The sequence below is a fragment of the Rhinolophus sinicus genome, linkage group LG13, assembly GCF_036562045.2.
Source record: "Rhinolophus sinicus isolate RSC01 linkage group LG13, ASM3656204v1, whole genome shotgun sequence".
Taxonomy (NCBI): domain Eukaryota; kingdom Metazoa; phylum Chordata; class Mammalia; order Chiroptera; family Rhinolophidae; genus Rhinolophus; species Rhinolophus sinicus.
The window spans coordinates 51239860-51255066 of NC_133762.1; the positions used below are offsets into that span (position 1 = coordinate 51239860).

At 34.6% G+C, this 15207-nt stretch overlaps 2 protein-coding genes across 7 annotated transcripts in view; one reads left to right on the plus strand and one right to left on the minus strand.

The window, feature by feature from the left end:
- MACROD2 (mono-ADP ribosylhydrolase 2) overlaps window positions 1-15207 on the plus strand; it is a 2106080-nt gene that overhangs the window by 313942 nt on the left and 1776931 nt on the right. The window lies entirely within an intron of this gene.
- FLRT3 (fibronectin leucine rich transmembrane protein 3) lies at window positions 108-13797 on the minus strand. Of its 3 annotated transcripts, none has more exons than XM_019752051.2 (3): window positions 13561-13797; window positions 5221-5421; window positions 108-3668 (listed from the first exon to the last, which is right to left on the minus strand). In XM_019752051.2, exon 3 carries the CDS (start codon window positions 3623-3625, stop codon window positions 1676-1678), a length of 1950 nt encoding a protein of 649 aa, XP_019607610.1. In that variant the 5' UTR covers window positions 3626-3668; window positions 5221-5421; window positions 13561-13797; the 3' UTR covers window positions 108-1675. The 3 variants fall into 3 exon arrangements, with proteins under 3 accessions (XP_019607610.1, XP_019607609.1, XP_019607611.1); XM_019752050.2 differs by having other exon boundaries at window positions 4665-5421; XM_019752052.2 differs by lacking the exon at window positions 5221-5421.

A 15207-nucleotide genomic window follows, 5' to 3' on the forward strand; every position in this document is an offset into this window, starting at 1 on the left:
TTCTGTCAATGGAGAGATTAAGGAAAATAAGAGGATTCCAAAAGACTGTTAGGAAATTAATTTATGCATTAAACGCTGAACTCCTTGAAGTAAAATGATACACAAGATCAAGATATTGCTATTTTTTTATTTGTAGCCAACGTTTATTTTTATGCCTAGAAAAATACATGGGGGTGCTTAGGACTAATGTGCCGGGCAATTTGCTACTTTAGTGATAGTAACATAATCCCGAAAAAGCAAGCACGATTGTTTTGTACTTTTTTTGTTTGTTTTATTCAGCAATAAGACCATAATTTCTCATATTTCATTAAGGAAATATGAAAAATTTGTCAAATTTTAAAAGCTGAATACATGTAGCGTTGGATCAAGGCACATACAAGACTGGCCAAAGGGCGTACAATGCACTTTGGTTTTTTGTTGGAAAAAAAAATATGGCAACACAAAAGTGATGTGGTTTTTAAACAAGTAATAGCTCATAATTCAGTAGGAAGCTAGAAAGAAATGTTACATTACATGTTCATTATGTAATATAGGGAAAATTGTGACAGTAATGGGCAGTAATCTTGATCATTGTGAAAGTAAATTGAACATTTATGTACAGTGTTAAAACATTTCGCATAAACCAGATCTAAATTTGATTTCTAGTATTTATTTATTTTTTAAATTCTCACTTATTTAAAGTACTACTTTCTCAGCATTGTTGAGGGGAAGTTCGTATAGTTACACTACCTTTTTAATATGTATATGGTTTTTTGACATCCTTTATGATAAAAACATCATAAACATGAACAATTATGTCTTTAGGATTCATTTTTCAAAAATCAGGATGGCATAGGCAAAACCGAAATGCAATTCTGGTATTTTTGTTCATTATTCTATTCAAGTCTAAGTTTTTATGTTTTCCTAAGTACAAATTTCCCCCCTAACTTGGAAACATGCTTACTTTGTTGTTTTTGTGAAGTCCTTTATTCTCAAAGCTTTGTTAACAATGGCTTTTACAGACTTCACTCCTTTTATGCCAGCTGATGTATTCAGTTCAGAAAACACACTTACTTTCTTAAGGATATCTAATTTCCTTAGAGTAAAAATGGAGATATGCAGCAAGTTTGATATTGCCCATTACTTCACATATTTTGATTTATTGAATACCACTGGGATAATACAAATTTAATATTTGGAACATTATTTCATAAATATTTTTTGAAATTTAATTTTTCTCATAAGCCAGTTTTTTGTTTTTCTTTTTACATTTTATTAATACCAAAGTGAAAAATGGCCTGTGCTTATACTACAAGGATCTCATGTGAACTCAGTCCTGATTGTTCAACACAGCAAGAAAATTCACTTTCACAGTCAACAAGTCATCTTACTCAGTAGAACACAAAGTAAATGGTTTATAACTTCAATATTTGCAAGGAAAATACAGTACAAATTACTAAAAAATACTAAAATATAGAATTGTGTTCAGGCATCTCCACTACATGAATCGCAGCAGTAACCTGAAATTTGAAACTTTTAATAAAAAGTTCTTAAATATAAATTATATGGCAAATGTACAGTACATTGCTTTTTTCCAGTCTCTTTTTCCAGTGTTTTGCAGTAGAACAGAGTTCCTACCATCAACTCCCTTAGGTTTAAAAAAACCAAAACACAGTCTGCTGCGAGTCCTCCAGCATCATGAGTGTGAGTGATCTGAGTCTGGAATACCACTGTCTCTGTAGCTCCGGTTACTACTGCTTTCACTGTGATTGTTTTTGTACAGATTCATTCCATTAGGAGGAAATATGGTGTGTATCACAAATTCCTCTTTTGAGATTGGTTCATTGCTTATTGGTAACATCTGAAAAGAAGTCTCCCTGATTTCCAGGATGGAGTTGTCCTTCTTAGTGCCAGCTTCTGCGTAGTCATCCTTTCTCCGCCTGCCTTTGCTGTAAGCACAGTTCCTTGAGAAGAGCGACCCATTCCTATGGACATACCAGCACACTAAAGCAAGAAGGGCAATGGTCACCAGGGCCACAGCCCCACCAATGATGGCAGCCAATGGTAAATTGGAGTTTTTGTAAGGTTCTTTCTCTTGCTCTCGATTAAGGGTGGTTGTGGGGTTGTACATTCGAAGGGGTGCAGTTTCAGTCTCGATACAAACAGGAGTTTCATCAAACAGGTAGAGGTTACTGGTTTCCATGGGAACCATGCAGATTCGGTATGGCGAATCAGGCTCCAGCGCTGTGACCAAGTATTCACTGCGTTCCCCTGTTACGATTGTTTCTGTTATAGATCCAAATGCTGGGCTATGGCCCAGTTTGAGCCAGCTGAGTCTTAAAGCAGTCATAGGTAGGACAAGTTTCCAAGAGATATGAATTGTGTCCGAGGTGACAGATTTCACAGTAATTATAATTGTTTTTCTTGCTGGGCTCCCTGTGGTTCGCTGATCCTTAGTGAGCTTGGGGTTCTTAATGTCTGGTTGTGTGGTCACTGGCATCGACCACTGTCCTTGAGCAGGATATACTGTGTTGGGTACTGCAGTGGTTATTTGAATGGTGCTTACAACTGCACTGTCCTTACAATCAAACAGTTCTGCATTGAGGTCCTTGATAGCCATCCCCCGAACTTTTTCTGGGGCTTGGCACATGAGTCCACGCACATTGACCTTCACAGGTAGTGACTGTAACCAGTCACGTACCCATTTCATCTTGCACCCACAATACCAGGGATTGTTGCGAAGAATCAGTTGGGTTATATTGTCCAAATCATCAAAGATACCCTGAGGTAAATTACTTAGGTTATTATTGGACATATCGAGTCGATACAGCTGCCTTAGATAAGAAAAAGCATTTGGAGGCACCCGATTAATGTGGTTATCTTGAAGATAAAGCTTCCTCAGGTTTGTACCTGGAAGGTTTACTGGTGCAGCAGTCAGGGAATTCCGCACCAGTGACAGTTCTGTTAAGTTGACTAGGTTGAAGAAAACTTTATCACCTAAACCATGGTTGTTCAACAGGTTTCCATCCAAAACCAGGCGTTTTAGGCTAGTGAGACCTTGAAGAGATGGTGATGAAATAGTGGAGATGCGATTATCATCCAAGCGTAGTTCTTCTATAGTCCTGGGCAAACCCCAGGGGATTGTGCTAAGGTGATTACGGGACAGGAACAGCAGTCGGAGATAGTTGCTGTCTCGAAATGCCCCGTCTTCGATGCTAACAGCAGAGACAGAGTTATCATCTAAATGCAATTCTTCCAGATAGGGAATTTTTGAAAGTGAATCGTAAGTGATAGTCCTTATGTTATTTTCTTGCAAATGTAATTCTTTTACATACTTTGGTAGGTTGGTAGGAAATTCATCTAAACTGTTATGGTACAGGTATATCCTTTCTACTTTCAGCAAGTTTTTCAAATCTGAAGGAATCCCAGCATTATTTATTTGGTTGTTCTGAAGGTAGAGAGTTGTAGCATCCTCTGGTATTCCTGTTGGAATGGATGTCAGAAAGCGATCATTGCAGTAAATGAAACCTACATCACAGCGGCACACAGATGGACAGGATTTAGCCATAACTGAAAGAGGTGCCACCTGAAGGAACAGCCCAATTTTAGTCCCAATGAGGAAGATGCTCCAGGCTGGGCTGATCATGGTCAGCAGTGTTGAGGTCTATACGCAAGGTAGCTTCAAAGCCCTAAAATGGAGTTAAAAAAAAAAGAAAACAAAAGAAAGACAGAAAGCAATCAGACTGGCATACTTAAGATAGTATTCTAAATAGGTATGGAAATTAAAACATCTATAATCTCTTTTAATATGTTAAGTTTTTTTGCACACTTAAGTTTTTTTACTAGCTAACAAACAATGAACACAGCCATATAATGTCTTTACCTTAAATGCTTCTGGTATTAAATTAAGAAGTATCATTTGATTTTGAAATGTTAAATATTAAAGTTTTATTGGATAGTCTAAAGCATTTTCATAAAACTCGATATCAATTTTGTAGCCAGTCACTGGTCAATCTAATCAATTTTTAATTTTTTTCTTAATATTCATTATGAATTGATACAAAATAATATGATTTGTTATATTCAGAGATAAATGATACTGTTCTTAAAAACCAAAATTTTGCCTTTAATTGAGTTGACTGTATCAGTGTAGAAATGTGTATAGTACAATATCTATTCTCTTACTAATCAGGAATAGCTATAATACACACTTCTTGAGATCCTGAATCCCAGTAAAGCCAATTGTTTGCTTTGATTATTGGTGTAATTTTTTTCTTTGATTATTATTAAACATTATTAGATAGGTATTGATAGCAAGAAAATCAAAAGAAATCTATTTTCATTGACTTTAGGGAAGGAAAGAATTATACAGCTAACACATCCAGCTAATCAAAGTAGAAAATTCCATTTCATGTTAAATGAGTTTTTGCTTTTGTTCCCATTATGTTTTGTACTACTTGTTTAATGGCTTCATGTTACAGTTTTCATTATATTCTATCTCACGTTTTACAATACATTTGTCTCTTCAAATTCTAATCTAGATTATGATTCAACTTTCCCCATGGCTGGAGTATTATGGATTTATATTGATCTATTGTGTAATATAATTTTTTCTGCACTTTTAGGTATTAATTAGCCTTTATAATTTCAGGCATGAAAAGAAAATATTTTAATATTTTTCCTACCTTATTAAACGATGTGAATAAATTTTGCGTGAGTGAAAATCCAATGCACATATATTATTTTCCTGGTGAGGGGCTGGGACTTACAAACTCTTGTTTAGTCCTTGGAAATGTTCTTCACTGTGTATTCAAGTAATCCTATGCCGCACACACCTCCAGATCAGGATCGCTGCTGTCAGTGAACATTCCAGCTGTGGTTCAGCATGGTGGGCAAGCTCATTAAAGTGGGGACCAGAAACAATTCAGCTTCCTGTTACTATGTAGAACACATGGCTTCCTATGTGTTTTTTTTTTTCTTTCTGATAGAGTTTCTGTGTGAAGGTTTCTTTTGTGTAGCTTAATTCCCTTAGTGGAAATTGCTTTCTTTGAAATTCTTATTGGCTCTTCTGTTCAATGTGGTCAGAGATAGTAACTTCAGATCCTCATGAAGAAAGCCATTCATGATGCTAAGGCCTGTATAGTAATAGGTTTTTCAGGCAGTTACCCCCCACCTTTATTCCCATCCAGGATTATCCAAGTATAAACTTTGTACAGTAGCTACATCCTGAGGTATGATTACCTGCTGTGAAATAGCTATTTCCAGCTTTTGCTTCTTGCTGCTTTCTTAGAATATCTGGTGCAGTCACGTTATGCAAGAACAGGTATTCTTTTTTAAGAGGTAAAGAAAACTTAATTCAAATATTCTTCATGGAAAAAAAGGAAGCTTATTAGATTTCCTTTATATTCCTTTTCCTTAAAATATACTGGGTTTGAGCATTTCCTGTGAAAGTAAAAGGTTTTAATGAACTTCTGATAATGAACTTTAAGATACTAGAGAAATTTCCTAGAAGAAATTTAACTTCAATTCTTTATTTAAGCAATACATCTTTCATCAAAACAGTAGTTGGTAAAAAAGATGACTTTTTGTTTTTTACTTCCCATTTTACTATATAAATAAAGTAGAAGCTTAAGTTGAGATTGTTACCAAACAGATCATTTCTACTGTTAACTGATTATTGGTGTCACTTTGAAGTAAACACAGAAGCAAAGCTTCATTTAAGAGGCGGTAAGCCCCTTCCATGGCTTATTGAATTCGGGTCAGGCCAATCTTTAAAAGTTCACTTTTAAATCTTAGATATAAAATGATAAAGTGTACACAAAGAAGAGAACAAATACTTGTCAGAGAGGTGAGAAAAATACATAATAAGGATTTTTGACAGAAATTCTATGGTAACTTTTTAGACATTTCTGAACATGGTTTTACAACATTATACAATCTACAATTTAAGGAGTTGAAAAGAATTTGCATTAGAAATTTTTCTTTTGATTTGCTCAGTACCCTGTTTTCCTGGTTTAAGTCTTTTTGCAGGCCTCAATTTTCCCATCTTTAGAATGGGACACCATCACCTTTCATCACCTTCCTCCTTAGAAGTGTTTCTGAGGACTAGTTGATGATCTTAAAACTCTAGTTACTCAGGTGTTCTTGTCCAAAAGTCATAATTAGTTTTTCAAGAGACTGAAATTTTAGTTTTCTTTTAGCAAACTGAATTTGAAAAATCTGTATTTGGAATAGAAAGGAAGCTATTTCAATCTATCTCTTTGTAATTACCATTAGGAAAACATATCAAAATCTGACGAGGCATTTCCCTCTGGGTTCAAACACGAACATGCCAATTTCCAATAAGTATTTGATGTGTCTGAAACACAGCTTAAGCTTGACCGAAGAGATCAGTAATTTTAATGATGACTGCTTTGTCCATTAATGTACATGAAGATGTTTTTGGTGGATGGGGGAGGTGGGAATGATCAGTATTTGTTATCCAGGGTTACCCGCTCAGGGGCTTTCTGTACAGGTAGGAAACATTAGGGTATCATGGAAATATTTGACCCAGAAATTAAGGACTAAATCAGACGCAATTTGCTTCTCCCCCAGTAATTACCTAGCATCCAACAAGGATAGCATCTGTTCCAGAATTGAAACACTACTGAAAATGAATGTTAAGGCCAAAATTTGTGTTTCTGGTTCTTTTTAAAAATGTAGTTTCTTTTAGTTTGCCACCAGATACCAGTGCTATCATAGACAGGCTGCATTAACAAAAGGAAACTTAAAAAAATTACAAATAGATTTATTATTTAGGCAACTTGAAACAAAAATAGCAGTTAGCAGTTGGATAAAGTAGTCTCAAGTGGATATTGCAAAGTGCCCACAAAGGAAAATTTAAATGATTTATTTTTTAATGTGAGGTTTTACTGTGATGCCTTTAGGGCTTTGCTCATTATTGTTGACTTTCAATAGTGCATTTTCTTGAAAACTGTTGCTTTCTCAGTATGTGAAAATAGAAACCCAAGCTGGTGAAATTCTAATTAAAAAGTTATTTTAAAAAGTATCTGTTTTAAATGTTTTCTAAGCTGGAAGAATACTGAACATATAAAATAATTGGGTTAATTTAAGCTTAGAAAACAATGACTTTTGTTAAATTGCATTAAAAACTAACTAAAAATCACAAGTGAGAACCTGCATAAAATGTTACCAATAATCAGGCATTTCTCATACTCCAGGACATACTCTAACGTTGAGAAGATGAATCTGATGAATGGGAATTTGAAAATTGTTGGTTGTTCCCAGAGTCAGGTCAACCAAGACGAAGCCCCAGTGATAAGCATAATGATAGCCAGAGATAAAGCTTGTATCCGAACTATAATTATTTCACCACATCAAGCTCTAAGAATATATATTGATTTTCACATTTTTAATGCAGAGAAAGGAAAGAAATTCTAAATTGGTGTGAAAAGAAGGAAGATTAATTTATTTTTCCTGTTTTACAATTGTGAAACTGCTCCCTCTGCTCCTTTTGATATGCAAACTCACATTGCTATTACTATAGCAGGGGTAATAATGTGATGTGAGATTAATAGAAAGCCTTAAATCTCATTAAATTCTTGGAAAGTGCCTTTCTCTTCTCCCCAAAACTGCATTAAAACAGACAGAAACATCAAACAGGTTTCTGTGGAGAGGATACTCTTTCGGATATGAAGATTACCTCACGAGTTCCTACTCCAAAAAGCTCAACACAGTTCATGTTTGATTGTGTTATATTTTACATCTTCTCCTTCCCTTTTATATTTGAAACTGTAGTCCTAACCAGTATTTTGGGTTTTTTTTGCATATCAAAGGCTGTTAACAAACTCTCCATCTAAAATAAGCAATCCTACCCCCACACTTAGACTTTCCTTTTTCTGACGTGGCTCTACATATACACACATAGTTGACTGTGAATGATGGAAAGAAAAATGACCCCCACTGGCATGGACACTGTGGCCAGGTTCCCACAACACCGACTTCAGAGCCTTTATGTCTGCATAGGTTTGAAAGAGACCATTACTTCTCAGCAAACAAAAAAAAAAAAAAAAAATGGATCTTTTAGAAAGCATTGTTAATGGGATAACTTGGGGGAAACATAAATGGAGCCCTGGTTATTTAAAGGAATGTTTTAAAATTAGTTTTCATTTGAATCGTTACTTTAGTATATTGCATTTAAAACTATAGCAAAAAGAAGAAAACCATAATCACTTCACTGGTAAATCAAACTTTTAATAGGGATCTTTTCTATTCAGTGTCTTTTAATAAATAAAAATTGTGGAGTTGTGTGTTTTTTTTAAAAAAAAGCATTTATAATGTAATCAAATCTACAAAAAGCCTTAAATGTATTCCTGTGATACACCTAAAAAAGTATGTAACTAGATTAGGATGCTATCATTTTATGTATTTTAAGAAAACTAATATAATTTAGGAAGTTGTATCTGAATAGAAAACTGGTATTTAAATAAAATCAAGGACTCTGGCAATTTACATGTTTATATGATTCCTTCTCTGCTACTACACTATTTGGATGTGGAAGTGTTTGAGATGAGAAGGTATTTCCCATGTTTTGATCACTTAGATTAAGATTACATTACATATTGATATTGCTAATTTCCTAAATCCTTTATTTGCTACCTTGGATGTAAATTGATTTAGAGTTAAAATAGCATTGCTCAATTGTTTAAAATCTTAAACCAAGTATAGTTTTGAGATTTTAGTTTCTTTCTAATGATTTGCCTAACATGATTTCCAATCCTGAGAATTTTTAAAAATATTAAATCTAAAAGTAGAATGGCATGTAGAAGTTTTAATCCAAGTTAAGTGCATTACTATTTTGAGTAAAAACTTGCGATTGGAAAACAAAAACACATCCTTAATCAAATTTATCCAAATCTGTGAATATTTCTTGGTAATTGGAATTTATACAATCGTAATTTAGTGTATTAGGAAAGTAATTTATTTATGAAGGCTTAAATTGCCGTTAGAAAAAGCTCAACAAATTATCAACCTGTGAATGCTAAGTCTTTGTAACAACATGGTATTTCAAATAAACTACATATGTGGTTAAACTGAAAAACTGGAGTATATCAGGTTAGTTGATAGTGACAGCAAAATGCTTTCTAAGCAGCCTGTCTGGTAGTTAAATTTTCCACGATCATCAGATTTCAGGAAAGTTCCAATTCTTTTGTTTAATGCCAGGCAAGCAGAAGGACTTCTAACTCTCCTCTTGAGAGTCATGAAATCTGAAGGGTTTGCTGAGGGGCAGAGAAGCAAGTGTGCCTTTCTATACTTGGTTTCATCCAGACTATGTTCTAGCCTGAAGATGTTTTTTGTTTTATTCATGCAAACTAGGGGATAAAAGTTCGGAAGCAAAGGATTTTTACTTTCTCCTTTTGTTACTGGTTCTTTTCCCCAATAGGTTTGTGATAAATGAATCTAATTCTGCTTCATTTATTTTGGCTTGTAAAGTTAAATGGAGCATCTTTAAAACAAAAACGCAAACTGAGGTGTTATCTTTCATCATAGAATGCTGCTTCCTTTTATGATATTAAAGTCAGACTAATCAAATTAGAGAACCAAGACTTGTAAAAATGAATAAGATATTAATTTAGAGAGTGGTAAAGGTGAGCAATAGAGAGCTGGGGCAGGGGCCATGCTTTAAGTTTGCATTGAGCGGCTATAATTAAAACTATACTTATTTTTGTTAAACCACAAGCATTTTCCCACTGGTAACTTGAAATTCCCTTTTCAGTGTTGTAAGTACAGTTTGGTTGATGTGCTTAAAATTTCTAATATTCGAATTTCTATACACTAGTACAACCAATATTTGGGTCTACTCCGTGCCAAGCACTGTGCTGGTTGGTGAGATCATAAACCACCTTGTTTTCTCATGTTAGAGTAGCACATTATTGATTTAAACCAAATGAAGAGGAAAAAAATCAACAACACATAAACTGATCAATCCACAGCCCAGTGGCACACTTTAAAAATGGTGTTTAACCAAATGTAGTCTGTAGGTTTTCTTTTCAAAGTTGCCACGGTAACTTGTGCACATGAAAAGTGAAAGAAAGAACAAAAGCTGTCATTGTCTCATCAAGTGAGAGTAATTTCTCTACTTAGTTAAGCAGACTAATACCTGGAGAGAGCTTTTTATACTTGACACTTGATTTTGGGGCTAGGAAGGAGTTTATGCATACGCAAAACAAAAAACTTTAGCTGCTTCTTGAATTATGTTTCATTCCTTTTTACCTACAATTTCTTTTCTCTGGAGTTCTTGTCAATAGACAGATCAAAGTCCTGAAACCTGCTCTTCTGTGCAATATGAACATGGTTTTCCAAACTGTTTCTTAGTGTGATGTTTTACCAAGTGTAGTGATGTTAATCTGCATTCTGAAACTGGAAAATGCCTTCTGAAATGTATATTCCTATTTTGGTTCTTAGGAGGAAGAAGGGTTTTTTCCAGAAGACATTTACAGAAGATCTCTTTCTTGGAAATTATTTTTTTGACTTATGATAAATTTCTGAAATGGTAGAATGTTGGAAGGAGTTGAGCAACAGCCCCTTTTATGTTCTGAAGAGAAAAACGCAGTTTTGCGAATTAATATTGCTGAGAGATTGACTGTAGAGTTTTTGCCCACTGGGGGGTGGTACACTCTACCAGAGAACTGCTTTCAGAAACTGCAAGTCAGATGTAGGCTGCTGCCAGCCAGTTTTTCTCTGGTTTAATTACAACAAAGCCTCCCGTTGAGAACAGTGAAGGCCTCTGGGGCAAAAGGTGGGGGGTGGGAGAGAAGGGGGAATGAGAGGAAAAGGAGGGAAGAAATTACAACCTTTGAAAATTTACTGAATCTTATTTCCCTCGTTGACTTCATTTATGGTGGTCTTCATTTGACTTTCAACAATTACTTATAATGCGATTGAAATAAACTGGCTGAATGACATAATATTTGGGGGGTTTATTCAGAACTTTTAAGTTAGCTTTGGATCTTGCCACTTAATCACATTCTTTGTTAAGTAGCCCACCCACTTTTAAAAAACAGAGAAAGTTAAGATTTACTGAAATGGCAGTTTTAAAACCAATTTTTTTTAAATGACCAGATTTAATTTAATATTGATATGAACACTGGCATATTAAAAAATAAAAAGGACAAAGAAGAAACATTTGTATCATATTAATACAAAGCAAGTTCTCTGCTACTGATTTTTGTAGGGTTTAAAATTATTCAACATAATCCAAAAGAGGAGGCAGCCTTAGGTTGTGTGGCCAAGAAAAGCACATACAGATCTCTCTGCAGTGCACTTGCATGTTTAAAGCTGATAATTGTATTTTTCATCTGGAGACATTGAGTGTTCATCAGGCTCTTGTGTCCCTGGGCAGGAGATGCTGAACATAATTGGAGTTTCTATTTGATTGGGCAACATAGTCCAGAGAAGAAACTGGGATAAAGATAATTAATAGCTTGCTAACAAAGTCTGACAGCCACAAGATTTCAACCAAATTTATTTCACACTGCTTCATTTAGCTCTGAAAAAGTTTTGATAGAATTGGTGGCTCCTTAATTAACACTTGAAAGCAAAAGAAACCTACCTTCTATTTTGCTGCCACATTCAGTTATGACAAATCTTCTGTTTTTCTTCTTTTTATAAAAAGTTTATTTGCTGCCCACTTATGCATTTCACAAATATTAATGTTTAGGAAGTATTTAATTGGGCATTTTGAACCTAACCATAATTGATTTAAAAGGAGGGGGCAGAGAAATGAAAAGCCCAGTTAATAACTGATGGTTAGTATTATGTAGGAACACAGTATTTATGAGATCATTATGTTTATTCATTCAATAGTATCTTTGCCGATCCTTCCACTTGATGTGCTTTGGCAGGGCTCTAGTTAAAAAAAAAAATTAGATGTGATTTTTATACTTAAATACACGCAATCACATTTTTTGTAGCCTTGTTTATTTCAGGCTAATAAATATATATATGTGTTTGCGTATGTATGTGTGTATATGTAGTGTACACTACATATATTTGCAAACTAAGTGGCGTATCTCTGATTTAACCTTCTCATAGATTAAAGCCTGGCACATTATTATTAATATCGGTGGTAGTGGTAATATTAATATTTTGTGGTACTTTTAAAGGATTAATTTGTTTCTTTACCCATTTCAAAAGAGACAGTATCAGTCATCTGTCACTTTGGGGCAAGCCTTACTGGTCCTATCTGAAAACAGACAAATTCATTCTTTATGTTTATGCTGGTCAGGATATTCATAAGTAGTCAGTGGGAAAAGAAAGGCATTGCTACACCTGAAGCACTTTTCTAGTGGCTTTATTCATATTATTTCCTGCTGATGAAATAATGCATATGTCCATTTTAGAGCAGATAGATTTATTAAGAAAATTTGAAATAGCTAAGCTAATTGTTAAAACCATTAGAGAATTTGGTTCCATAATTGGCAAATATCAAGGTTGGTTTTTCTTTTTAATTCTAAATAAATAAAAATAATTAATTAATTAAAAACCACCATCCCACAATGTTGAAAAAATATAGGCCTGTTGCACTCTTTACCTCAATGTAACCATTTTGTTTCAGACCTAATTCACTGAAAAAAATTTTTCAGAAGATTTATTTCACTACTTTTTGAAAGCTTTGTTGTATAAAAGTATTTCTTTCAATATAAGGTTTTCCTATTATAAGTTGCAAGTGAATGGATACTCTACATACCCCACTTGATGAGGGCTCTACTCATTTTACCCCCTGCCATCCGGAATGTGCTGCATACATCAGGCATAGCGACCAGGCTCAGCTTTGTTAGTTTTTCTGAGTAGACTTTGCCAATTACTATGCTAGTCACATACTTCATTTGCCCAAGTAATGGATTTTGGCGTTTTACAGGAGAGGGGATATGGTTTGGAAGAGAGTCTTTCCCCCTCCTCAGAGTTGAATTCAGTAGTTGAGATTTGCAACCCTGAAATGCTTGAAGCAGCTCTGGCAGGATAGCAATGCAAGCTTTAAAATCTAGGTGTAGCTGTTAATCCTTACAGAGACATATAAGTCTCCAGGAGTAGCTCGGCTAGCTGTGAGCAAGATGTATGCTTTTCATGTACTGCGTACTCATGGGCTGAGGGATTATTGATTTTCTTTCACAGTTGTATAAACAGAAATCGGTGATCATACCACACATACAGTACACACCAAGTTAGCAAGACCTTTCGCTTTCCTCTCTGAAAAAAAAAATCTGCCTTGTATTCTTTAATATTTAACATTTAACTTTCCAACTTAATGTTTTCCATAAGGTTCCTTTTAATACCAACTACACTAGACAGAAAATATCCATTTATTATTATTATTTTAAAGAAAGAAGGTTTTAATAAACTTACTGCATTTGGCTATATAGTCAAATTTTTCCTTGCTGTACGCACATATTTTGTTCGTATTGGTGACAGAGCAAACGTTTGTATTTGGATGCCTCATGGTACCAAGTCATTTCTTTCTAGAGAGTAAAACCAACCAAACTTTCTGGGACAATCATAAGGAAAAATATGGGAAGCACTTACCAGGAAGACGACAAACAGCGATCCCATATATACTGCCGCTATAGCTGTAATTCCACTGACTTTGAACAGGAGTAAATAACCCTCCCCCTCTCCCAAGCTCCGCGTCCAGTCCACACAAAGCCAGCGGCAGCTGCAGGCTGAGCTTGTCCTGCTTCGGATCACTCCTGCACTGAGGGCTGAGTGAGGGAGAGCATTCCAGTTTACTGCACACAGCCCACCTCCAAGTCTGAAGTTAAAGCTTCACCTCGCAGTGGTTGAAGAAGGGGGTGATGTCATAGATGGGCAGGACTTAGCCGAGGTCTTGTTCTGTGAGGTAACTAGATAATCAGGCAGATGAGCTTTGCCAACGCTAGAGGGAGTAAGAGAAGACAAAATGAGGTGCTCAGCCTGCCAAAGCTAGGTGCCATTTGGTTTGTAGGCAGCCTTCTGGAATCTCAACATTTTCTAAAGTTTACTACATAAGGTAGTGGTAGCAAGCTTCCAAAAAATACAAGCATGTTAGAAGGATATTTATAAGATTGCACTAGAAAAACACAGGTTCTTTTTTTTTCCATTTTTAAGCCATCTGTATTAAAAAGAAGTTAAAGTCATTTTCATTGTTGACTATTTACAATAATGTTATCATTATGAAGGCTAGTAATCCCAACTGTGAATATTCAACAAATGAATAGAGTGTAGCTTCAAATAAATAACTGATTTATTTAAGGGAAGGGGAACAGGGATGCCAAAAGGTAAAAAAAAAATAAAATAATTAAAGTTACTAGACCTTTCTCCTAGGGGTAATAAGTAAATTAATGTTTTTGTTCTACATACCTTTTAGGAAATGAAAGTATTTTTCATATACTTCCATTTATTTGTCCATCTTCTTTAGAACCTAGTAGATATTATATTTTTCCTATTTAGGGAATTGTCTCTACAATAAAAAGTTTTAGAAAAATAGAATACTTTCCTTTCTGACATGTTTTTGCTGCTCTGAATATGGGTTAAGATATAAACATCGTCAGAAGAAAAAAACCTTTCGAGGGTGACTTTGTTTGTATTAAAATAATTTTATTTTAATTTAGGTACATGAATAAACACAGGAAAATTGCAAGACAGACATTATAAATATCTATGTTTAATTACCAAAATTACAGACTTATATTTTAAGTATGGTTTTCATAGATTCGTTTCCACTATTTGGTCAACAATTGCTTTGAGCCCATAAGTGCATTTCACTTTTACATATTGCCGGGAAGAATTTTGCTTTTATATTTACCTGGAGGACAATTTCCTTAAACAAATATTATTTATTTTATCCTTAGAGGTTTCACAACATTCTGTTTTGTGTTTTTTTAAAGTTTCTATGAATGTTTGTTTCTGAAGGAAGCTGGTTAATTGTCTTTTTCAGTATTTGATTATGGTCTCTTAATTACTTCATTTAGTTTATCTATTGATATGCTTCTTTGATAGCAGTTTGACCTTCTGAGTTCCTCTTCATGAATGGGTGGTGTCATGCTAGAAAGTGAACCTTTGATAAGAGGTACATTCACCCGTATTATTCTATGATTTCACTTTTTGCTGGTCTCTGAGAACAGACCCATTAAATACAGGAATTTTAGAATTCTGTTGAAAAACCAGTTTCTTAGAAGTGTTAGGTAGCACTAG